The following is a 25662-nucleotide window of genomic DNA, read 5'->3' as shown; positions in this document are numbered from 1 at the left end:
CAATTGCACTTCTGTCCAGCGCATCGCCCTTCCGCAGAGGCGCTCGGCACCGAAATGCTTCAGACTCCGCTGACCATAGAAAGAGCGCACCGAATCGGACCGCGGAGAGACGGCAACGCTCCACCTCGCACTCTCATCATGAGATTCCTTAACTATAAGGATAAGCTGGCTGTTGTCTCTGCGGCGCGGGCCAAAAAGGATCTTCGCTACAAGGAGCAGCGGATCCGATTCTACCCGGACCTCGCGGCGGGAGTGCACCAGCTTCAGAAAAAGTTCGACTCGGTTCGAGAGGGTCTGCGCAGATTGGGGATAAAGCACGGAGTGCTTATAACGCGGCCCAACAGCCATCCAACTCAGTCCGCGACAATATGTTTAAAACTAAATATACAAGTGAATGTGTGCATTTGATGTAATTTCAACATTTTTAAAGTACAATAAGTCTGTGGATTATTTTTAATAACATTGTTATTCTGTTTCTAATAAATGATGAGTATTTCTCGTGGTAGTTTTGCTGATGGTCTAGTCTGGTTGATCCGTGGTGAGTTTCTGCTTCATGCAGGCGTTGAGACTTTAACGTGATCGTAGGTCTGAATGTTCTGTAGATGTGAGAGACTGCTCACATGCAGACGGGGAGCCAAACACACACTCACACGCTGCAGTGAGTGACGGGCATTGGGTTTTACGTTTTTACAATCCCTGCGCGATTCACCTGCTGCCTGTCCCCACAACACCTCAGCCCCACCCTCTGCTTTCTCCCTCACACATCCCATCCCCGCAACTGCGCGCTCTTTCTCAGAGACGGGAGCGCGCACTTTTAGGCACGGCAATTCACAGGTTACCAGTTGGTACAAACTCTGTGAAATTATAGATAATTGTAAACTTATAGCGCTGGCGCAGATTTTTCTCTCCAAGCACTGCTACTACTGCGCGCCTCTGGCATCGCATCGCGCCCGAGAAGGACTGGACTAATGATAAAAAAAACTATAATTAAAGATTTGTCTGCGAGCCACATGTGACCATCAAAAGAGCCATATATGGCTCGCGAGCCATAGGTTCCCGACCCCTGTTCTAGAGGAAGACGAAAAAAGAATTAGAAGAGCAAGAGGAGTGATGACTCTTATTCATGAATCTGTACCATTCCATGTCAGTAATGTGATTAAAGACAAGAGGGGTAGATATTTAATAATACAAGGATCATTATTGTTGGAAACATTAAATTTGGTTAATATTTACGGTCCTAATTCTGATGATTTTAAGTTTTATGAAGACCTGTTCCTTACACTTTCAGCGCTGCCCGGGCAATTTATAATAGCTGGGGACTTTAACTGTACCTTAAATCCAAGCCAGGATAGATCCACAGGAACCAACCAAACTCATAACAACTGTAGACTGAGTATTCTGAGATCAATGAAAGAACTAAAACTGCTAGATATTTGGAGGGAATTAAATCAGCAAACCAAGGCCTATTCATGCTATTCTGCAACATTTCAAACCTACTCACGTATAGATTATTTCCTAATTTCTTCTGAATTGATGTCCAAAATCCAAAAATGTACATATGACAATATTGTAATTTCGGACCATGCTCCATGTTGCCTAGTATACAGGGATGAAAAAATATCCAGCGACCCTCCTAGATGGCGATTCCAACACAAATGGCTGCAGGACGGAGAGTTTGTTAAATACATAGGAAAACAAATAGATGACTTTTTCTACTTCAACACAGATCAAACTTCAGCCTGCATTAGATGGGATGCCTTTAAGGCATTTCTTAGAGGAAAAATAATTAGTTACACAAGCTATAAAAATAAGAAAGACAAACAAAATTTTGCACAACTAGAGAACAAAATAAAACACACACAACAAAAAATTTATGAAAATGGGGATCTGGAAGCAAAAAAAGAGTTATTACTCCTAAGAGCAGAATATGACAAACAGTCCAGTAACAGGGCTGCATCAAGCCTTTTAAGGTTAAAACAAACATTTTATGAACAAGGTGACAAGGCTGGAAAATTATTGGCATGGCAAATAAAACAACTGGAAACTAAAACCTCTATCACATGTATCACAAAAAATGAACAAAACTTAGTCAATCCAAAAGATATCAACGACGCCTTTAGAGAGTATTACCAGAAACTGTATGACGCTCAAGGGAACTGTAATCCTACTGACATTAATAGTTTCCTAAATAGGCTGAATATTCCAGTTATCTCAAATGAGAATAAGATCAATTTGAATTTAAAGTTTAATAACATAAAAGTCGCACAAACTATTGAAAACATGAAATCAGGAAAAAGTCCAGGTCCAGATGGTATTCCGATTGAAATATATAAAAAATTTAAGGATAAATTGCTAACACCCCTACTGGAAATGTTTACTGAGGCATTTGAAAAAGAATGTCTTCCACTCTCCATGAATCAAGCCCTTATCACATTACTGCCAAAACCAGGTAAACCACCTAACAAATGCGAGAATATGAGGCCTATTAGTTTACTGAATTCTGATCTTAAAATTATTTGCAAATTGTTAGCAAGGCGTCTCCAAAACGTTCTGCCACATATAATAGAGATCAGAATGGCTTTGTTGCTGGAAGACTAGGATCTCATAATGTGAGAAGAGTTTTAAATATCATTCATCATAAAAAAGAAAACAGAGATACTGCTCTCCTGTCATTAGATGCAGAAAAAGCATTTGATAGGGTTGAGTGGCCCTATCTTTTCAGTATCTTGGAAAGATTTGGATGTGGATCCAACTTTATAAAATGGATCATGATATTGTATAAAGACCCGACAGCGGAAGTTTTAACAAATAGAAATTTCTCTAAGCCAATTAAAATTAAGAGAGGATGTCGGCAAGGATGTCCTCTCTCTCCTTTGCTTTTTACTTTAGCAATAGAACCATTTGCAGCAGCGATTCGTGCACATACACAGATAACTGGAATCACAATAGGACCCACTGAACACAAAATTTCTTTGTTTGCAGAGGATGTCATTTTATATTTGAGTAACCTTACTTCATCAATCCCAGCAGTGCTGGAAGTGATTCAAATATTTGGAAGTATTTCAGGATATAAAGTGAATAATGCAAAATCCTCAATTTTAATGCTAAATTCTATGGAAAGGCAAAACCCCACTTCCAAAACATCTCACTTTAAAGTAGTTGAACATTTTGAATACTTAGGAGTGGTAATTGTACCAAAGCTGGATCAAGTTGTCCAACGTAACTATGATTACTTAAAAGAAAAAATCAAAGATTCAATAGACAGATGGATGAAGCTGCCCATAACTATAATGGGAAGAATAAATATCCTAAAAATGAACGTATTGCCAAAACTGCTATACTTGTTCCAAAATATCCCTCTGGCACCCCCTCTAGAATTATTTGCTTGGTTAAAGAAAATCACAGTAGCCTTTATATGGAACAACAGAAAACCTAAACTCCGTCTTACTTTACTATACTTACCATTTGATGGAGGGGGGCTAAAATGCCCTAATTTTAAGCATTACTTCTGGGCTACACATCTGCGCTCCATTATGTTTTACTTCTCTAATGAGAATAATCCACATTGGGTGGAAATGGAGTCCCACAATTTAAAAATACCTTTACCGTCGTTCTTATACTCCGATAAAATAAGAAAGTTACAAAGACAAATCAAAAATCCTTTCTTGAAACACATGATAAAGGTCTGGTTTGAGGTCAAAAACTATTTAAAAGAAGTAAATTCTTTATCACAATTCAGCCCAATCTGGGGTCACCAGTGTTTTGTACCAGGAAGAATGGATACAACGTTTAAAACGTGGGCATCCAAAGGACTTAGAACAATTAGAGATTTGTACCCCTCACAGTCTGATACCTTTATGTCCTTTGAGGAGCTGCTAAAATCTATGTACGACCTGGATAAAAAACACTACTTTAAATATCTTCAGTTAAGAAGCTTTGTGAATGCAAACCAAAAGAGTCTTAACAAAATTCCTTTTTCACAGCTGGAAACCCAGATGATGAAAAACAAATTAAGAAAAGGCATAATTTCGGACCTCTATAACTTATTGACATCTAATACATCAGAGAACTCAAATGGTAAATTAAAATCATGGAATGATGACTTATCACTCAATATTAATGAAAATGATTGGACAAGGGCATGTTGTAAGATTCATTCTATGTCTATTAACAGTCGACTGAGAATACTACAATTTAAATGGTTAATGCGTTTATATACGACACCAGTGCAACTAAATAAATATAATAAGAACATACCAGATGTTTGTGCAAAATGTGGATTTAAAGGCACATTGAAGCATTGCATGTGGGAATGTCACCAAATACAAATCTTTTTGGAAGAAGTTAAAATTACAATAGAAAAAATAATCTCTAAACAACTTACATTGAGCCCTACCCTATTTCTTTTGACTATATATCCAGTGAAACATAATTTTAGTAATACAGAGAGTACATTTATTGATATCAGTTTCTTAACGGCTAAAAGGTGTATTGCACAGGCTTGGAAAAACATGAGCAGACCTAGCATAAATCAGTGGCTAAAACAAATGTTGTATTGCCTTCCTTTGGAAAGAATAATGTATATCCATAAAAGCAAACAACACCTATTTGAGGAAATTTGGGGACCCTTTATTAATTATATTCAAAAATTAGAACTAATAGATGATTCAACAGATTTTTGATCTCAACCGCACGGAATTTTGCAACCTCAGTTTAAAAGCTTTTGAAAAGGAGAGCTGTGATGGTATCATGTAAGAGAAGCAATGTTCGTTGTTAAGTTTTGTTTTATGTAATTATAATTTTTATTTGTTTAAGTGCAGATATTTGTTTTGAGTGAAATGTCATACAATACAGTTTAGTTTTTTTTGTTTGTTTTTTTTTTTGTTTTTTTTTTAATTATTTTATTTCCTTTTTGCTTTTTGTCTTTTTATAAGGAAAACGTAACTGGTATTATTGAAGTTGCTGTGTTGTCATGACTAATTCTTTAAATAAAAAGTTGTGGGAAAAAAAAAAATATTAACTTATTCAAATCAGCGCTTGTATCCTCCACTTTCTCCACCTCTCTCCCTTCTATTCTCTTCCAGCCCCCCTCACATAACAATTATTTATGACTCCGCTGTCTTCTGAAGATTAAAACGTTAATGGTTTATTAAAAAAATACATTATAATACATTGTTTTGGATAAAAATGTTCCAGCACAATGCATTGTGGTCTATATTCGCCGATCTAGTGATCATCGATGCACACTGATGTTTCGCAGAGATTTCTGGGAAATTTCTAGGGCACTGGATTTTGGAATTGTAGATTCAGACAGCACTACAAAATAGTGAACGCACTTTATAGTGCACTATGTAGTGAGTAGGGAAGGAATTCGGAAACAAAACATTTTTTATAAGCTTTTTTCTCAAAATGGCATGTTTCTGTTGGGTTTATCTCCATTGCAACCATTTCATTTTTTTCGTCGCCTGGATCTGACGGACAGATTTGTGCAAATTTTTGAAGAATCAGCAAAACTAAATTTTTGGATTTCCTTGGCAACAGAGGTTGTTTAGTCAACCATACCCTCATTCCTATTAAAGTTATATTATATGTCATATGATTTATTATAGCTTGAGTCAACAATTCATGTATTACATTTCTTACAAATGTGCGAGCAACTGGAAAAAGCCACTTCTGAGAGCTCACCATGCAAATGAGCACAATTTTCTCATTTACAGAGTTTGCAGCAACAGTTCAAATCTAAAACTACAAAGACCAACATTAGTAGCTTCCCAATGATGCTTGAGAGATCATGTGGTGATTAATCGAAACGAGGAGTTTCAATTTAGAAAAGGTTCTTAAAGTGAATATTATTATTTTTATTTTTTGAAAATTCAAGATAGCAGACCTAAAAAGACCGGGTTCACATTAAACTGTCACAGTAGTTCAGCTGTAAACATAAAAAAAAAAAAACACTTGAAACTGAATGAAGGATTCAAATAAAAGCTTAAAAGTGAAGAAAACTGCTTTAACCAATGAGGAAAAGACTGGTTTTTCATCAAAAACTGGAAAAAAAGGGTGCAAACTCTCACAAATGTGGTTTTTATTTGTAAAATTTCTAATTGATTTTCATATTCGTGAGTAACCGTGTGATTCTTTTGCTACAAAACGACGAGTAAAACACAAATGATATTTGGGAATTTCAGTCCTTTCAGAGTCGCTCATTAATCCTCCAGATCTACTTGTGTGAGGGAAGGAGCTCGTGGATGTCTGCGCTGGCCTGCAGCCGCTTCTCCATGGCGATGAGCAGTTTGACCCCGTCCACCACCAGCTGAGTCAGCTCCACCTCAGTCTGCCCAAAGGTCGCAATGTTTCTCACGCTGTAGACCTCTGGGGATTCTTTTTTATAAAAAAAGAAGAAGAAAAGTGAGGTTTCAACTGTTTCTTTGGCCTTTCGATGCTTCTGTTGGGGGATATGAAGAAAGGTCCGTCTCCAACCTCCTAAAACATTAAAGTCTGCCGGAGTTTCCCCAGAGCTCATGACCATAGGTGAGGATTGGAACGAAGATCAACCGGTAAATTGAGAGCTTTGCTTTTTGGCTCAGATCTCTCTTCACCACAACGGACCGATATAGCGACCGCAAAACTATGGATGCTGCTCTTGATGCCTGTCAATCTCACGCTCCGGTCTTCCTTCAGTCGTGAACAAGACTCCAAGATATTTAAACTTCTCCATCTGGAGCAGGGACGCTCCACCCACCGAGAGATGGCAAACTACCTTTCTCCGGTCGAGAACCATGGCCTCAGATTTGTGCCGACCCTCATCCCAGCCGCTTCACACATTCGGGTTTTTACCATCTATATTACCAGAACATTTACCATTGTGGTGAAGGAAGATTTTAATAAATGAGGCTTTACCTAAAAAACAATTTAAATGATTGAATTCTGCCATTTTCAACGATTGAATCAAGAATTAAAGCCAAATATTTATTTAGATTTGTCTGATTAAACTGTTCAGGCTTCAACAACTATGTTACCCCAAAATGGATTCAGTGGCTATGGATGGATGGATGGATGGATGGATGGATGGATGGATGGAACGATCACATTTATATCACATGCTGAGGAATTTTTGCACCTGTTTTTTCCATGCAGATCTTCAGTCTCGTCAGGACGTCAGGGAGACGTTTGTGCTGGGGAAGAAGCTGCAGCTTCAGATGGATGCTGACTTTCAGACCTGTTCCCACATCAGCTGGGGAGCTGGTGACCCATCCCAGCTGCTGCTTCCAGATGAACGGGTGTTTCAGCGCTCTGTAGTGGTCCTCCAGCTGGGCAAAGAGAAGACAGATCGTATCAAAGTTAGAAACTCCAGTTTGACTTTCCTCCAAGATAAATGGTGTTTTTTGGTGTTTTTAACTTGTTCTTGTGGACCTTTTCTGATGATGGACGTTTATAAAGAAAATTGAGTTGAAATTTTTATCTCTGAATATTTCCTTAATCACATTGTTATGAATCAGGAGCAGACGAAAAAATGCTGTAGGAAAAAGCCTGTAGCAGTGATGTAGGTGCTACAATTGACAGGCCACAAGCTCCCTGCTCTGCTCTATTCTGATGGATACACTTGTAGAATAGATCCATGTCTTTGTTTTCCTCGTCTGAGCTGGAATCTGGCTCAAAACTACGGCTGGAAAGCTCCGATATTGTTATATTGACATTTTTGTTTCACCGCTAATGCTAAGTTGCGGGAGCGAGGGGCCGTAAGCTAGCGGGAGAGCATGTAAACAGATGAATGGTGGGAAATCGAGGTGGGCTTGCTCTACAACAACCGTTCCGCCCGCAACAATAGAGGTGAACTTCTGATGAACTACTGCCACTCTGCAGAAACTATGTCCTAGAAAACAACACAGGTTTTTAGGTGTTGGCTAAAAACAGCATAAGTATGATTGAAAGACACCTGGGAACACTTTAAAAAACAGATCTAAAGACTGTTAGAGGAATATTTTTTCTCCATTATTTTAATTTTGAAACATACGTTTTTGTATCATCCTGTATCTAGATTCTGCTCTATGACAAAAGATTTGGTCAAAGTGTTTTCAAAGGCAGGATTTGATCATAATGAAATCCCAAGAAGTTTCATTTAAAACACAACAAACGTGCCACTAAGTATTCTACCTTCAAATGGTCACATTTGTTTTTATTTCTCGAAAGGTGTGAGCATAGATGGAACGACTAAATGGTGCCAACTGTTTATTCTCCTTTGCGAGTAAATGGGAAAAAAGCAGCTTCCCGCCATTTGCTGACCTTCTGCAGGTTTATGAAGACTCTTTTAAAAGCTTCAGCCACGTTGGCGTCGTCCCGATGTGACACCAGTCTGAGATGATCGTCTATGTTGACCCAGATCACCAACCTGCCATCTTGACTTAACCTGCATGAAGGTTCAACACACATCCTTAAACGCGCAGATAAGCACATGCAAACGTTTCTGATGGGCTCCTGCCTTTTCTGCTTCTTCTTCTTCATCTGCATTAAATCAGACTGACCAGACTGCTCTGGCGTCAGGCCAGTCCCGCGCCACTCCACAACGGAGCTGCAAGGAGGTTGGAGACGCCGCCTTCATCTCCGCCTGCTGCTGCCGGCTCAGCTCCTCCAATAGGAAGAGTTGTCCTGGAAGTTCAGCCTCGAGTTTCTGCAGAGCTGAGACCATAAGATGATTCCTGCAGTCCTGATACTTAACTTTAGGAAATATCCCAAGCGTTTTTTTGGAAGGAGCAGAGACAGCTGCAGGTTTCTGATTGGAAAAAGCTGCAGTCTGATTAGGAGTTTAACCCTGTAAAGCCCACTACACACAATAATTGACAGAAATGTTTCTGTAATTAAGATTGTTTTTGAACCCCTTTGATGAAATCCACATTAAAAAATTGCAATATCATTGTTTTAAATGAAATATAAATGGTGTCAATTATAATTCATTGGGTGATTAGGTAAAAAGCACCTTATTTACTGACTGTCTCAGATCTGATCCCCACATATTTAACGTGGTGTATTTGTATTAAAATAATTATCAACTAATTCTGAATTATTTAATTACAAGTAGTCATTTATAAAAAATGAATAACTATAAATTGGCAAAAACTTTCCCGCCAAAAGCAGCCATTTTGAATGAGCAGGAAAAGCCCTTCTACTGCCCCTAGTTGTAGATGATGATCTATGGGGCAGAAAACACGGACCAAATTCTTCACAATGGGTTTCTAAGGAAAGTTTGGATCAAGTTAAGGATATAGGATATAAATCCAAGTATCAAATATGATATCAATGGTTCAATAGGGTTAAGCTGCTGCAGAGATTACTTCAATCCACAAGTGTTGAAAAGCAAGGAGCAGTACCTCTCCTGGCCAGTGAGAGGAGGTGTCTGCGCTCTCCCCGGCTGCAGTGTGACGGAAAACAGAAGTCCTCGACTGCTCGTGTGACGCTAACCTCACAGTAGACCGCGAAGGATCTGTCTAGATCATCACCTCCCTATAAATAAACACACGGCCCCTTCAGACGTTCAAACCTCACAGTAACGGTTTTTCACCTACGGGCCAGACTTTGGACATGCCTGCAATTGTATCTTGTGTTTGTTACCTTCAAGTTGTCATAGTTGGAGTCACTCTCTGGGGTCTTGCTGGTGACTTTGTGCTCATGATAGGCTTCAATGATTCGATCAAAGAAGTCGCAGAACAGAATGTAGGACTGGGCGTCGCCTGCCAGACACCCGACCGTCACAGGACCGCACCATTCACCTACGGAAAACAGACGCTCAGTCAAGAGGACCTATTATGAATTTCACATGTTTTAGCTTAATACCTGCTAAAAGCACTTGATACTTAATTTTCAACATTGTCCTAATAGAAAATTTTAAATGTGCGATGTTCCTGAATATAACTTTCCCTGAATTTGTTTCCCCATCCTCTGAAATTCCCTTGTTTTAATTTGCCACGTTTCATTTTTCTTGGACAGTTTCTCTCTCAGTAAATCATGGGCTGCAATGAACCAAGCAGGCCCCAGGGGGCAGTATAGCACACAGCAGAAGGGTTGGCATTTTTCTGCTAAGCTAACGAGAACCACCAAGACTTCTTAGATCTATCAACTTGCTGTAAAGGAAAGTCATTTTTATTTTTCATTATGCTGAATAGCAGTGGATGCAGTTTATTATTCTCAGAGGATGTAGATGATGAGTTGATATGAAAGTTAGCCCACATTTTTTGTCATATTTGTAAATGCTAACCAATCAAAACCACGTAGCTTCAATGTGGGTTGGGCATCACCTGAAACTTTTGCACATGGAGGAGTTTGGGGGATTTGGGTTACCAAAATAAGAGTTCACGCAACCAAAATAAAAGTCGTTGCAACTTTAAAATGTTAATAATTGGCATTGATGTTTTTCATTTGGCAACCTCTGCTCATAGATAAGTTTTTGTTTAACGGTCAACATTTCCTCTATGATTTTTCTTTTCAGTGTCAGCAGTGACATTACCTGGTTCCTCGATGCCAAGACGGATGACATCATCAAACATGACTCCACTGGGGGTGCAGCGGTCGAACTGTCGGCGGTACATGGCAGGCGTGAGGATCCGCCCCATCCAGGTAAAGTTTCTGCACAGGTCAGGAAACTCTTCTTCTGGAGAACCCCTCCTCAGGTGGAATTGGGACATGGGGTCAGGGGGAACCAAGTTCTGAGTCCAAGTTTTTAGAGGACAAAATGTAGAAGTTATTGTGCCAACAAGAAATAAAATAATGTCAAAAATATTCATAAGAAGAAAATGCGCTAAAAATGCGAACTGTTAGATAGAATTACTTCAAACTGAATGTCATGCAGCCCAATAATAGATGTTTGGTGCCAGTTCTAAGCAAATGGTTAGTGTTCTTTGAGTTCTTGTGAACCTAGTTGTGGTTCATTTTGATTAGAGTGACAAAAAATTACACATTTTGAACAAAACGTAAAACAAAATGAGAATACCATCTTCAGTACAAGTTGACTCATCTTAAGAAATCCTCGCCAGATTTTTTTAATTTCTAGATCTGAGGTCTTAGTGAGACAAAAAACTTCTCGACTTGATTTTTAAGCAAAGCTTGTAAAGGTGTGAAGCAAAGATGAATGAAAACAACTTAAAACCTGGTAAAATATCTTAAATATATAAAAACAAATCTTTGCGAGTGTCAAATAGTTTGCAGTGTGATCATTAGTTGACCCCAATAAGAAACAACAAGCAGCGTTATTTCGCTTGCAAACTCACATTTGTGCCCCACACTCAAAAATAATTCACACTTTGTAACTGTTGTAAGAACGTTGGCAGGTCTAAAAGTGCAGTGGTTGTGGCCTCCACTGCGAAAGTTCTCATCCACTAAATTCTTGCATTTCTGCTGCTGTTTTAGCTGTTATTATGTGTAGTAATACCTAATTAAACAGGAACAGAATTCCGTTTGGTAAAGCTGAACCTATAAATGACAGAGATGTTTACCTCCAAGATGCACCGGTACCTCGTCTCCATGGGAAACACAACAGGAGCTGCATAAAACCACAGCAGTTTGTCCAGGGATTCAAATATTTTCTTAATTATTTGTTGCATTGCCAACACATTAGGAAAGTTTTAAGACATTAAGTAAAGTAAAGACGTCAGAAATCAAACCAGTAGAGATTTCTACAGAAGTGACGTCTGAGGGAGGAAGCTACAAGCTGTGAACACCTTTATGATCCCACTGACACAATTAATCAAATACAACAAAACCTAAAGGTTATTTTTTTTTTTTAAATAAATAAATGACAGAGGCATGCAGTAAAAATGATGGGACACTCACGTTTGACCTTCCACATGTCGTCAGCTTGATCTGGGACTGCAGACCACTGACAACGCAACAAAAGGTCTAAGAATAGTCATAATAGGCCTGAGTGATTCCTGCTGCAGCCTGCAGGGCTCCGGTTACAGCCCCAACAATGTCAGTCTTTTTATAACTAAAGCTTTAAAGAGCTGTTTGGAAGAAAGGAGGCTCCGCCTCCAGACTGTACGCCATCATCTTTAAATTGACGCCAAAAATACACTACGGTTCACAAAAGTCACATTCCAGGTTTTCCCATGGAGGATGACTCTCCTATGTGTTGAATTTACAGCGTGTTAAAATGACGGCCTCTTGACGGCAAACGGAGAAATTACTGTGGTTCATATGTTAAAAAAAAAAGTTATAATATACACCACAGAAATCTGAATGGCAATTAAAACTACTTAGCTTAGATGTTCAATAAAAGACTTCACGTATGTCATGTGATGTGCACCTCGTCTTTCATTGGCTGCACCTGAAAACTGTGAGAAAATAGTTTGAGGAGCACACGTGTTAATTCTGTTGACCTCAGGCTCCATGTCTTGTGAATTCACAGAGATTAAAAAAAAAAATCTGAAAACTCTTTCAGAAGATTATTGTTGTGACGTTTGACATAACTGTCTCTGATGCTCAGGGGGTCAAACAGGCGACTTCATGTAGTTTTTCTTCAAGCTAAAGGTTTTGCTATGGCCCAAAGGTCATCTTTATTGTTGTTCTCTACAACAACTTGTAGCTTTAAAGATTTAAAGTCCACTTGATCATCTTTTAAACAATTTTTAAAGCCTTCACGGTGGTCTTCATTGTAATTAAGTCGTTTTTTCAAAAACCTGTGTTGTTTTCTAGGACATAGTTTCTGCAGAGCGTTAGTGGTTCATGAGAAATTCATCTCTGAGTTGACCGATGGCGTGGATAAACTCATGAATACAATCTTCAGCTCAGTGGCCTTGTGGTAGAGTGTCCGCCCTGTGACTGGAAGGTCATGAGTTCAAATCCAGGCCGAGTCATACCAGAGACTCTAAAAATGCCTCCCTGCTTGAGGGGTTGGTTTGGGGGGGTTCAACCACCAAATGGTTCCTGAGTGCTGGCTGTGTCTGCAGCTCACTGCTCCCCCAGGGGATGGGTCAAGTGCAGAAAACAAATGCCACACACCTAGGTGTGTGACAGATGGTGGGACTTTAACTTTTACAAATTTCTAGAACAAATTGTAATGATTTTAAGACTATTTTTCATTATATTTGTCCTCCATCATCAGGAAAATGCCCCAAGAACATGTTAAAAACACGCAATACATGATGCATCCTCTCTACAAAGTGGTGGACAAACTGAGAAGCAGCTTTAGCAGTAGACTCATTCACCCCGTGTGTGTACATGCACACGTAAATAAGAGTTTTTCTTCCCTGTATATTTCGTATTTATTTTATGGTGCTGCTACTAAAACTGAATTTCCCTACAGGGATTACTAAAATTAATCTTAATCTTAATATCCATCTGTGCTTCATCCTTCATCTTGCGGTTACAAAGCAATGCCAGTAGGAGGCGCAGCAGCCCAACATCACCAGGAGTTTCCATCTCGGTGTAACAAAATGTGTTTGAACTTTGTGCTGTTGAAAACTACACTAAAGGATAAGATAATTTAAATTTATTAATAACATTTTGTTTTTAACAAAGAAGGCTGATTTAAACTGTTTTCAGGATAGCAAAATATGCTCAATTTATCAAAAAATGTCTTCACTCCAGTACAAATTTCTATTAAAAGTATCTGTATCTGTTCAAAACTAGTGCTAACACATGAGTTCCTCTTATTTAATACAGTCAGACACACTTTTGTACATTTTATAAAATTGTTTATTTTTATTAATGTTTGTAATTCAGGCAATAATTTATTCGTGCATAAATTACTGAAATAATAAAAAATATAATCTTTAAAAAAATGACACTACAGTCAGCAACGGAATGACGATTGAAAATATACGTGGAGTCAGCAGATGGGATGAAGATAGAATAAATGCTTGAATATACCTTAAACTGTTCATTCAAAGGGACTTTTTACTAAAATACATTTATGCAAATGGTTTTAGCTGCAAACTCAGTGAAAAAGGATGTTTTACATCCAGGTCACATCAAAGTGAAATATGACTGAAACGTTCTCAGAGCTCCAAGCCCGTCGTGTCCACCTTCACCTTGACAAACAGCGTGTCGTCTTTGACGTACACAGCATTTCCTGGAGCTTCCAGCGCATCCAGAGAAATGAAGCACGGAAAGCCGACGGCCACGTTGCTCGCCGACTCTGCAGCCGGCTGATGGAAGCATGTGTTTGTGGGGTCAGGCCTGAAATTAAAACTCTGGTGGTTCCTGGCGCCGCTTTGGTCCAGAACAGACAGAGACACGGTCTGTTTGAAAGGCCACGGCAGAAGAGCATCGAAGTCTCCGGGCATCAGAACGACATAAAGGGACAGGTGAGTTCCTCGTCCTTCCCCGTCTCCGTTGAGGTAGGCCTTCATGGCCATCTTGTAGCCGCAGCGTCCGGTGTGGAAGGGCACGCTGCTCAGACACGGATGCTGACCCGTGGCTTCGGCTTCCCTTCTTTTCTGGAAATCTTTGATCTTCCAGATGAGTCTGCCGTCGTAGGAGGTCAGCTCAAGCTCCTGCAGGTGCTGCTTGTTGAGAGCGAGCTGAGCGACGTGGAGCTCCAAGAGACCCGAGTGACGCTTCCTATTCTCCTCCAGAGTTGCTGATTGGAGAAAAATTATGTAAATAAAAGTTCCACTGACCTATAAATAAGTCGATCTAAATGAACTGAAATAGTATAATATTTTATATAAACAGAATCTTTAGAATTTAAATTTTCTATTAGACTTTCTGCTCAGATGTGACTCATTTGTGATTTGTCTAAAAGGACAAAGAAAAGGAAGGTCTGACCAACAGGCAGTCTTCTCCAACCCTTTTTCTCTAAATTAAAGGCAAAACTCCAGATAAAAATAAATAAATAAATACATAAAATCCACAGAGACCCATGTTAAAACTTCAACTGTAAATTGAGACAAACTCTACAATCTGCTTTATGTTTTTTTTTTTTTTTTGTTAACCCTTGTGCTATCTTAGATGACCCCACCCTTACATTGACGTGTTCTCCCTACCATGACAAAGGTGGATAAAGGTGGAAACATTTCATGTAATCCATGGACACCAGTGAAGATCACAAATCATTGATGAAGAAAGGTTCAGAGTTCTGTCTAGTGGGTCTAGATGACCCAACTCCCAATTTTAAAGTGCCTAGGATAGCACAAGGGTTACAAATCACATTTATGAATAATTGAAAAGCTAAAGGTGTTTCTTTAGATTGCTGGACAGACTCAACAGGATTCCCATTTTACTTGCTTCTGTCCAATTTCCTTCTGAATATAGGTGAAGTGGGCGGAGCAAATTCCAGACAACGTGTCTGACTAGGCCCGCACAATAAGTTGCAGATTTATCGTTATCGCGATACCAAGCTGTGTAATATGCATATCACAAAACACTGCAGAAAATTGCAATAAATGGTTACCGTAACCCTTGTGCTATCCTAGGCACAGTTGGGTCATCTAGACCCACTAGACAGTGTTCTGAACCTTTTTTCTTCAATGATTTGTGATCTTCACTGGTGCCCATGGATTACATGAAATCTTTCCACCTTTATCCATATTTGTCATGGTAGGAATAACATGTCAATGTAAAGGCCCGTACACACCGGGACGAATATTCGCCAGGCGTTATTCGCCAGCGTTTTTCGCCACGTTTTTTGTGTTCACACCCAGGCGATTTTCGCTGACGATGAGCTGAGTGAAAATGCAATTTCATTCCCTGACATTAGATGGCACTTAATGTAAAACAGAAATACTCCTGTGCACAAGGTGGCGCTGCGCAACTTTACGCTTCTTAAAGTCGCTTTTCACTCAGAAGAAGAGAGCAAGTATTTACGCGCTTGTTAGAATAATACAAAGAAAACATGAATATTTCAAACACCAGTTGCTCCAACTGGTGTTTGGTTCGGGGATATTTTAGAATGTCCGTCAATATTTCTTCGCGGCTGTGTAGATGCAACTTGGCGATTATCTTCTTCGCTGGTATGTGTGCTCAGAAAGGCAGTTTAGTGTTTGAGCGCCCCCAAGTTGTGTGTTTACTGTAACTTCAGAAGCTCCAGAGACGTGTACAAAAGCGCCATTCTCATTGGTCGAACAGATTTCGACGCGACGCGTCAAAAAAAAAAAACGAACCCGAGGCGGTTTTTTTTTGACGCTTTGTCGCGTGGCGTTTTTTTTTTTGACGCTTTGACGCATGGCGTTTTTTCGCGTCGGTGTGCACACTCTCATTGGTGCCCTCTGTTTAGTCACGAGGCGTTAAACGTCGGCGAAAATCGCGCGCGAAATTCGTCCCGGTGTGTACGGGCCTTAAGGGTGGGGTCATCTTAACAGCACAAGGGTTAAATGTGCTAAAACAATCTTACGGCAGCTTGAATTATTAAACAAATCAAATAAATCCATTTATGCATTTGACCAATCGGATGGAGCCCTTTTATGTTAGATGTCCCCCCCCCCCCTTTGTAGACTAGGGTCATTTGGAGTATAATTTAAGTTATTTTGACTCTTATTTAAATTAAACTGTTGCAATGAAAGGGAAATTATCGTTTCGCTATTTATTTATGTATCATCATCGCAATGTTGATCATTAATATCGCATATCGCACGTTTTCCTAATACCATGCAGCATTATGTCAGACCCACTTCCAACTTCACTTTTGAAGCTAAGAATCCAAAGGGTGAAGCTGGAGAACATCCACCCAGTGCTTGTTTGACAAACATTCAGGGGAGAAATCCCCCAAAATTGTCCCCTAGAGATACTTCAAAAGATACTCAAAAATGTAACCATTTTTTTTCCACAAATAAAAAAAAATGAATGAAGAGTTAAGAAAAATACTGTAAAAACTCAAAATCTTCAAGTTTTGACCTTTAGGGGATAAAGTACCAATTGTAAATTTACTAACATCTGAGTTGGACTTCTAGAGTTTCGTAATAGAGTAGTTCACGATAAAGATGCCGACTTGAGTTTCCAGTCTGGTTACCTATGTGCTCTCTGAGTGTCTCGGCTGCCAACAGTTCCTGCATCACTCCATCCAGAGATGTCTTGAACCGCCTCAGCTCGTCCAGACCAGAACCCATCCCACAGGACACCTGCTGGAGGTCCAGCTGGACAGAAGACAGGGCGTCCTCCTGCCTGCTTAGAGTCCTCTGACCACACACAGACACATACTATCACAATGCTGCTGTGACACTGTTGACCAAAATAAAATCACTTAGTTTGACTAAATGAGGACGTGAATGTCGTAGTCACATGTATCCGTACGGGGATGACCCGTATGGGAGCTGCAGGTTTCTGGGTAGTCCGGCTCTGAGGGGGGGTCAAAAAGAGACGCAGCTGTATCTTAGAGGGAGCACAGGCGTGTCTTACACTTCCCTTAGACCAGTGTTTTTCAACACTGTGTGCCGTGGGAAATTCCCCATTTTCACTGATCTAAAAACATTTTCCATCTCCAGGATATCAGCTCTGTGTTCATCCAAACAGGCCATGATAAAACACTGAGTAGTTAGGAATATGAAAGATGGTAAAATACTTTTTTCTTTGTGTTTATTTGATTCTATTAAAGACATTTTAATAAGAATGACGGTACCGCGATTTAGCCACAGCTTCAGCTGTTTTTGTGGAAAAGTCCCGCCCCTTTAACTGTCTCCACCAATCATTCTTGGAGGCTTAATCACACGTCATCAGTCTGACCAATCAGAAGTGGTTAAAGTCTTCACTTCTTTGTTCTGATTCTGCTCATAAAGTCGCTCAGTTCCAACAAAAATAACAACTAAAGCTCGTCTTTAGCGGTGTAGCTTTCCAGAGAAACTGGTGTCAGACCGTGGAACAAGTGAACAAAACAACGAAGCTCAGAGAAGCAAGTCTGTCTGCGTTCGGTGGCTGTTTGTACTACATCTCCCATGATGCATTGTGTTAAAGTGACAGCGTCTCAGTGTACAATGAGTCTTCCTGCTAAACATCCTGAAACCACAACAAACACACATCAAAGAGTTTTTAAATCTTCTTGATGAAGTCAGAGGTTCAACAGTTTAGTTCTCCTTCAAGGTTTGTGTTAGTTTGGTCCAAGTCATCTTTCTACCTGAAACACTTTTCTAAGAACCTCTGGATTATTTTAGATGTTAAACTTAAGAAGAAATAATAACAACATTTAAGAAACAGGATTAAGGTGAAGTGGCCAACAGACACAGTTAAACTAAACTGAAACAATTTAATCATCTAAAAAGAAATAAAACATTTTTGTTAAAGTTTTTAAAGACTTCATCTTTGATTAAGACAAAAGAAAAACTAGTAAAATTTCAACATGTTCCCTTTTTGTGTAGCTGCAGAAAACATAAAAATAATGTTATTTTTTTTGTGTAAATTTTATCAAACATATTCTGATCTTATAATTGTTCAAAAATTACAGTTGCCTTTGAACAAACATTGAAAAAAAAATGCAAATAAATAAATCATTATTTAGAAAGAATATATTTGTTTTTTTTGTGAGGTTACATAAAATTGCATTTTGATAAACTGAAGGGAAAAACCACTACCAAGGTACAATGTCAAATAATTTAGTTGAAAATTATTACTGAAAACTAACTTAACTTTTATTACAACTTATAGACAAAACATTGCAGAGGGACTGTACATCAATGCAGACGATGGAGTTTCTCCTTTTTTAATATTTGGATGCTGTTGTGCAGCTGGATTTTTGTCAAAGATGAAGTGTGCCTTGGCTCAAAAATGTGTGCATTTCCAAATGTATATTGCACATTTACATACAATTACAGTTGTGAATTTCTGATTATTCAGACTAAACTCTCCAAAATGTGTCCGTACGGAGTAAGTTGCGAGTACTAGCTCCTCACTAACCGCAGGTGAATGCCGATGGACGTATCGCCATCGGATTTCCACACAAACTACACTCTGATTGTCTAATTCCCTCGCACGCTGTCGGTTTCTAGGAAACCGTTTTTGCAGAAGGGCAGGAGTTCATAGAAATGTGAGTTGTGGACTGGACCGTTGTCACCTGTGCTCATTTCCCATGATGCCTTTGGGTATCCTTTCTCCCACTAGCTTACAGCTTCTCACAACCCTAGGCTAAAGTTAGCGGTGGAGCTTTCCATCCGTACAGTTTAGATCCAGATTCCAGCTCAGAGGAGGAACACTAATCGGTCTATTTGTCTACAAGGGGATGCATTGGAATGGGTGGAGTGGTTAAAACCGCCACAAACAACATTTTTATTGGAGTGGGTCTTTAAATCCGCCTTGTAGTGCAGAAAATGTGTGTGTGTTTTTTGCATGAAATGAATAGTTATTCAAATTAATGAATGATCCATTTTTTTATGAATGACTTCACAACCCATTTATTTACTTAATGTTGCATTCATGTATTTGAATTTGTCACCTTTGGTCCTTTATAATAGCCATGTATCCTGTTTAAACACATTTTTCCCTCTAAAAAATTTTGCTTTTCAAATAAAACGTGGACAAACCTGAGCAGTGGCGACGATGTGTTCCTGACTTCTGCTCTGCTGCAGCACAGACCCCAGCTGCTCCTGCAGGTCACTCAGAAGCAGGGTGTCCGTCTGAACCTCCTGCTGCCTCAACAGCGCCTCCTTCTGGACAAACACCACCTGACACCGGGACAGCAAAGGTCAACAGAAGAACGCCGACCGAAGGTGGCTGTCAGCCGGAGGTCATGCCTGTTGTTCCAGGTGAGCGCTGCTCTTCAGGACGAGCAGCACGTGGTGACAAACAGCCGCTTCTTCGTGCAGCTTCACTTTCCTTCTTTTACCCTGCAGGACAACAACAATCCCATGATTCCTGGGGATTCAGGTGAGTCTTCTCTGTGCTGTCAAACACACCCACCTTCACAGAGCAGCCAAACATCTTGAAGGAACAGTCGGTGTGAACCTCAGGACAAGACTCGCCATGCTCCGTCAGCTGGAAGACACAAACATTTTTTTTTTTTTTTACTATAGAAAATCCTATTTTCCAGCATTTCAAGGTGTCGATTTGGAGCTCACCCTGTTTCTGGGGACCAGAGTGGAGCAGCCATCAGGACAGCCCACCTTCACCTCTGGACAGGAGCTTTGCACATGATCCTAAAAGTATGTGCAAAAAAAAAGAAGCATAAATGCATACTGTGCACGCTTCCTCATCTGCTAAACAAATTGTTTATGTAACAGCTTTCAACAAGAGGAAAACGTTTTTTTTTTTTAAAGGTGACCCAGTATGGACCAGCCAGACCTCTCCAGTCATCTGGGCCTGGACCGGGTCTTTGTCAGTTCCCAGATTCAAAACCAAACATGGGAGTAGCTGCATTCAGCTTCTCCACTAAAAACCAGCAGTTTATCTACAATCATCCTAATTTTCAGATGGACCAGTGTTTGCTTTTTTTTGGTCCACCAGAGTTTATTAGATGAACTTTCACATCTTCCCAAAGGCAGCCGACTACCCAAAGAAAGCTCTGATCAAAAACCAGACACCAGTGATGGAAATGATGTCCCAGTATGTGAGAAGTATCTAACATTGCATTCTAAAAATGTCTCCTTTGCCCCACATTTGCTAATAAATACGAGGAAACTTTTGCACAGCTTCATAATTTTGGGGGTAAGAAATGTTGATAATTTTCTTTTAAAGTTTTTGGTTAAAAAAAATGACAGCAGCCTGAAAATTGCGATTTTCAGAAACGATGATCCCATAATAGATCGACTGATGTGGTTTATTTCACCTTAGACACAAAAATTCACATTGATACCAGTTGGTTCTTGTGGGACTCATCCGTCCCTCAAACTCTTATCGTGTGAGCACGATGACGGGTAACCATGGCAACCAGGGAAAGGCTCGGCTAACTCTGCTGTTATTCTAAAAGCTGTTCAGAGTTCAAATGACCTTCAGCTTTTATACCGTAGGATTAAAACGATGTGTAACTACACACAAAATGAGAGAAAACCGGTATGGTGGTTCCATTCCAACCCATTTCAAGTGTGTTTTTAAATTATTAAGTCTGCTTCCAAAGTACAAAACTGTCCTCCATCCTTGGACTGTAATCTGCTGCCATCCAGCATAACAGGAAGTTGAGAGTTTGGAGTGAATTTCACCTGGATGACGCTGAGCTGGAACGGCTGCAGGCAGTGGGGGCAGGACTCCCGGCGGTGAGGACAGGTGGCGTTCAGGTGCTCCTGCAGGAGCCTCCTCTGAAGAAGCTCCGTGCAGCCCGGGTTGCTGCACAGCAGCTGCTCGTACTGACAGGACTTCAGATGCTCCTGAGGAGGAAGAAACGACTGAGAAACCCACTTCACACCTGACTTTTTGTTGTTGGATTTTTCATTTGATTTCCTTTCTTTTTGTTCGTGTCAGAAAACAATTGAAAATGTCGATTCTGTATTAAACCTACATCATTTAAAATGTTTAACACATTAACACACAAAACAGAGATAACAGCCACTATGACATGAATGAAATATAACTCAACCAGGAAAAAAATTCATGAGGCCAAATGTCTTTTTTATCTACCGTACTTTAAAAACTATTAAAATCCAAAAACATTTTATTTTAATGGAATTCGTTTGCCATTTTATTAGATTATAAGTTTAATATTTACCACAGGGAAGTGTAATATTTTCTTAATTGTTAAAATGTTCATAATTTTAATCTCTATTTTTCGTAGAGATTAATCTGCAAATTCTTTTTTCTTGATTTTTATTATTTACTATACAATATATTGTTGGTAATTGTTAGTATTTATAGATTTTTTTTGTTTCTTCTTTTCATCGACATCCTCAGCCTCTTTAGCCCAACCTTTAGGTTTTTAACTCCAATCTTTTTCAGTTTAACCTTTACTTTGAGATTCCTATCAAGATATTCTGTCCAAAAGAAAACACACTTTTATTGGAAATGTCAAAATACGCTACAAGAATTCAAGCTTGTTGAGAAAAGTGGGGATGCAGGAAGACAAATGTAAGAATTTTGAGACGGAGTTTTGGATTTTAGAGTCTACCTGTAGCTGGTTCAACGCCAGGACAGACGTGCACAGTGGGGAGTTGGTGCAGTAGACCTCTAAGCTGGAGATTTCACGTTTACAGCAGTTATCCTGGAAAACCTGCAGAAGAAACAAAACCAAAAATAAAACAAAAAGGATTTGCAGTTAACAAAGACTGTTTCCTAATGTCTCTGTATCTTATTCTGCTTTGTGAGCCGTCACTATGGCGCCCTGGAGCTGGAATCTGGGCTGACGCACTGACCTCTGAGGGGGTGATGGCAGCTTTCTCCACCGGACAAACAGGACCGGACAGCAAAGAGCTCTCTCTAAAAAAAGTCAGACACAGTTAGTCAGTCTTTCAAACGCCTAAATGACAGTTAGCAGTCAGGTTTAATAAACAAGTAGATGACAGAGTTCAATGAGGATAAAATGAGGAGAAAAACCTTCCCTTGGGAACATTCTGTTGCTGCAGTAGAATTAAAGATATTTTTGAAACCTGGGCGTTTTGGTAAATGGGGAGGGGCTTACAGAAGTCCCTGGAGACAGTGGAAGCAGTAGATGTGTCCACAGGAATTCTGTTGGGGATTGAGAACGACTCCTTTGCAGATGGGACAGATGAACTCCTCCTTCAGCTTCATCACAAACTTCAAGGAGTGCTGGAGAGAGGCCAGCTCGGATTCCCAGGAGGCCATGGAACCTGCCGATCTCATCGGGGATTCCCCGGACTCCAGCCTGGACCCCAAAGACCGCCTCGCGTCGTCAGAGTGTAAACTGGACTCCTGAGATTTCCCCCCGGTGGTTTCTGACGACGCCATGAGTCTGCAGACGACCAGCAAGACGGTGTCATAAAAGACAAAATAGAGTAAAAATAACTTTAAACTTGGTAAGATCCCGGTGAGTTTTGAGGATATGAGGCTTGTATTTATTTACTTGTTTGTTTCAGAAGGGACAGTGCACATCAAGAACATTACTGCAATGCGCCAGAATTTATGAAAAAAAATAATAACAAAAACACATTTGCTAGACAATCAGTTAAAACACATATAACTAAAAATAAGATGTGCAGCCAGAAAAATTCAAATTAATATAAAAAAACGAAAAAAAATGGCATAACTCCAAAGATCAGACAAGGAGGAAGCAGGCAAATAACATGATTCAATATAGACATGTTTGTTGCAGTATGATGAGCGTTTTCAAACGGTGTATGTATGTGGCGAGTTCTCTGATAACACGAGGAGCAGATCTGTGCTGCTGTTACAGAAAACGTTTTAGGGCCAGTTTACAAACCAAAAATTGTTTTTTAAATTACAACTTTAAAGTCGTAAATTGTAGAGACAAAAACGTCATAACTGTTAAATTAAACGCGTAAATTTACAACTTAAAATCTCGTAAATTGATGAGTAAAAAGTTGTAAAATTTTACGAGAAAAAAAACTCGTAACTATACGAGAAAAAAAGTCATAACTGTTAAATTTACGAGAAAAAATCTTGCAAATCTACAAATTTAAATCTCGTAATTTTAACTTTTTTTTTTTTTGGGTGGCCCTAAAACTCTGTCATAGGTTTGTGTACAAACATGATATTTAAAAAAAATAATCTTCATACTTTATTGATATAATCAAACCGTTTCAGTTGAAAATCTATAAAAAGGTTTTTTTCCAAAAGGGTTTCCTTATCAAGCGACCCATTCTTCATTTAGTAATAAGAAATTCTAACACAGTTTTTTTTATTTTTTATTGTTATTGGTTTTATTTTATGTAAAAATGTTGCTTCTGTTATTTTTGCAATGCTTAAAAAGAGCTTGTATTGACGATTTTTTTATTGTTTGTCAAAAAAGATACTAATATGACTCTTTTGCCCCCCTTGTAGCTCCGCCCCTTAACTGGGGTGGGGAGGGAGAGTGGCAAAGCTTTTGCCCCCCTTGTAGCTCCGCTCCTGCTTTGTGACGGCAAGATTCCCAAACCAAATTTGGTTAAATAAATGCTCAGAAATGCAATTTGGGCTTCATTTTCTTTATAAATGTCCTCCATCATCATAAAAATGGTCCAGGAACATTTTAAAAACACCAAAAATACGATTTTATATCAGAGTGGATCTTTAAAGTCCCACTCTGACCATCTTTTGATCAATTCTAAAAGTGGTCTTTCAGTTAGATTATGACATTTTTAGCCAAATTTAAAGAATCTTTTGTTTTTTTTGGACAATAGTATCTGCAGAGCGGCAGGAGTTCTCTATAGATTTGCCTCTGAGATGTGGGCGGGGATATTGATATGGAGCAACCTTCCAATCACCTACCTTTGAGAGCTTTCTGTTTACATCCCCAGCCTAACATGAGTGATGCAGCAAAAATCCAGCCGTATGGTTTGGAGCCATATACTCAGACAAGGAAAGCGAAGAATGGAGTAGTCTACAAGTGGATGCATCAGAATGGGGGGGGGGGGGGCATGGAGCTTGTGGCCTTGCTCAGCGTATTTTCAACGTCACAAATGCGACTTTTTCAAAAGATTTTTTTTTTTTTGCGTCTGCTCTTAGTTCACAACGATTTTAATAAAGAAATACTCAGAAATGCAATTTGAGCTTCATTTCCTTCACATATATCCCTCCATCATCAGAAAAATGCCACGAGAACACGTTAAAACTCCAAAAACACAATTTTCATCTGGTCTTTGAAGATTTAAGGCTTTTCAAAATAAAAGTCGACTGTTGACAACATGGGTTTTTGTCTTTTCAGTCATTCCTTCATGCGGAACTTCAGGCTTCAGTCAGACGAGACCCCTGACGTTTCTGCCACGCGGTGTGACTGCTGTCAGCCGCCGCGTGGGTGACAGTCAGACCGGCGCTCTGCACGCACCGACGACGGTTTATGAAGGACATTAATGAGGAAAATCTGTCAAACATACGGGGGGAGCGGGAGTGGGTTTGAAGATCATTCTGCGCGGGGAATCCCCGCAGCTCCCGCCTCTCCTGCGTTCCGCTCCATTTCAGGTCGGTTTCGCGTTCAAAAGGCCCGTTAACGGCTCCCTCAAGCCCCACCCCCCTCCCCGCTCTCCGTCCGTAGGGGGGTCACGCGATCCCCCCTTATACGGTTTCGCTTTCCTTATTTCTGCAGTCACACAAAGTGAGCGCTGCTTTTCAAGGCGCGTTTTCTCACCTCAGACAGTCAGTCCGTCAGGTCCCTCTAAAGAGAAAAACAATAACAAACACACAAAAAAACTCCTCAAATGGGACTGAATAACCCGAGTGGGTCGATCTGATCGATCGGAATTGATTGCAACGGGTTCGCCACAGCAGCAAAGGAGGAAATAAGCACAGGAAGTAGAATAACACCGACAACCTGCTCCTGCCGGCGCGCGTGAACGCAGCAGACAGCACATGTATGGAACTCCCTACGAGTCAAAATGCGCCGTCATTTTTACCGCGAGTGGAAAACAATTGACATTTAAATATTTGTAAATATATATTTCTTTTACAGTGGAGGTTAATAGTTTAGTATGTGATGCCTCACATATTGGATGACAAACACATTTATGTAATTTTGTTCAATTTAATTTATATCTGTGACAATTCTCATCCATCCAGGAAGCTTCCATTGCAGAAAAACCTTTTTTTTTTTGGGGGGGGGATCTGAACTTGTTTTTGTTTTTTTATGCTTTTTTTTTAGTTTAAGCCATTTGGCCTCTTATGCCTTCTCAATTGTGAATTCTGAATTTATTTGTTTGTTTCAAGAATGTTATTTTGTAG

At 39.7% G+C, this 25662-nt stretch overlaps 2 protein-coding genes across 4 annotated transcripts; both read right to left on the bottom strand.

The window, feature by feature from the left end:
• Window positions 1–5573: 5573 nt before the first annotated feature.
• Window positions 5574–11944, bottom strand: LOC101169907 (creatine kinase M-type). Its single transcript, XM_004065526.4, has 9 exons — window positions 11818–11944; window positions 11481–11527; window positions 10496–10694; window positions 9604–9761; window positions 9363–9495; window positions 8520–8673; window positions 8281–8404; window positions 7118–7307; window positions 5574–6378 (listed from the first exon to the last, which is right to left on the bottom strand). The coding sequence occupies exons 1-9, from the start codon at window positions 11831–11833 to the stop codon at window positions 6218–6220; spliced, it is 1182 nt and encodes a 393-aa protein (XP_004065574.1). The 5' UTR covers window positions 11834–11944; the 3' UTR covers window positions 5574–6217.
• A 1515-nt stretch (window positions 11945–13459) lies between these two features.
• On the bottom strand, window positions 13460–25281 carry traf5 (Tnf receptor-associated factor 5). Of its 3 annotated transcripts, none has more exons than XM_004065606.5 (11): window positions 25073–25281; window positions 22451–22741; window positions 22185–22248; window positions 21941–22042; window positions 21042–21206; window positions 19965–20042; window positions 19807–19881; window positions 19641–19733; window positions 19431–19571; window positions 16934–17099; window positions 13460–14566 (listed from the first exon to the last, which is right to left on the bottom strand). In XM_004065606.5, exons 2-11 carry the CDS (start codon window positions 22735–22737, stop codon window positions 13983–13985), a joined length of 1755 nt encoding a protein of 584 aa, XP_004065654.2. In that variant the 5' UTR covers window positions 22738–22741; window positions 25073–25281; the 3' UTR covers window positions 13460–13982. The 3 variants fall into 3 exon arrangements, with proteins under 3 accessions (XP_004065654.2, XP_020560866.2, XP_020560889.2); XM_020705207.3 differs by lacking the exon at window positions 25073–25281 and adding an exon at window positions 24822–24953; XM_020705230.3 differs by lacking the exon at window positions 25073–25281 and adding an exon at window positions 24217–24930.
• Between the last annotated feature and the right edge of the window lie 381 nt (window positions 25282–25662).

This window comes from Oryzias latipes, chromosome 1 (genome assembly GCF_053564925.1).
Source record: "Oryzias latipes strain Hd-rR chromosome 1, Olatipes_Hd-rR_3.1".
NCBI classification, from domain to species: Eukaryota; Metazoa; Chordata; class Actinopteri; order Beloniformes; family Adrianichthyidae; genus Oryzias; species Oryzias latipes.
Note: the sequence above shows the minus strand (reverse complement) of the source record. Positions and strands in the feature narration are given on the sequence as shown.

What these genes read in the sequence shown, in the direction of transcription:
- LOC101169907 (XM_004065526.4), bottom strand. An exon ending in TCTTCATAAACCTGCAGAAG is followed by an intron (nt 7,308 to 8,280) that starts GTCAGCAAATGG and finishes CTCTTTGCCCAG; the next exon opens with CTGGAGGACCACTACAGAGC. An exon ending in GATCTGCATGGAAAAAACAG is followed by an intron (nt 6,379 to 7,117) that starts GTGCAAAAATTC and finishes TTTATAAAAAAG; the next exon opens with AATCCCCAGAGGTCTACAGC.
- traf5 (XM_004065606.5), bottom strand. Translation starts at nt 22,737, where the DNA reads ATGGCGTCGTCAGAAACCACCGGGGGGAAATCTCAGGAGTCCAGTTTA. An exon ending in CTGCCATCACCCCCTCAGAG is followed by an intron (nt 22,043 to 22,184) that starts GTCAGTGCGTCA and finishes TTTCTTCTGCAG; the next exon opens with GTTTTCCAGGATAACTGCTG. An exon ending in GACACTCAGAGAGCACATAG is followed by an intron (nt 14,567 to 16,933) that starts GTAACCAGACTG and finishes TTCTCCAATCAG; the next exon opens with CAACTCTGGAGGAGAATAGG.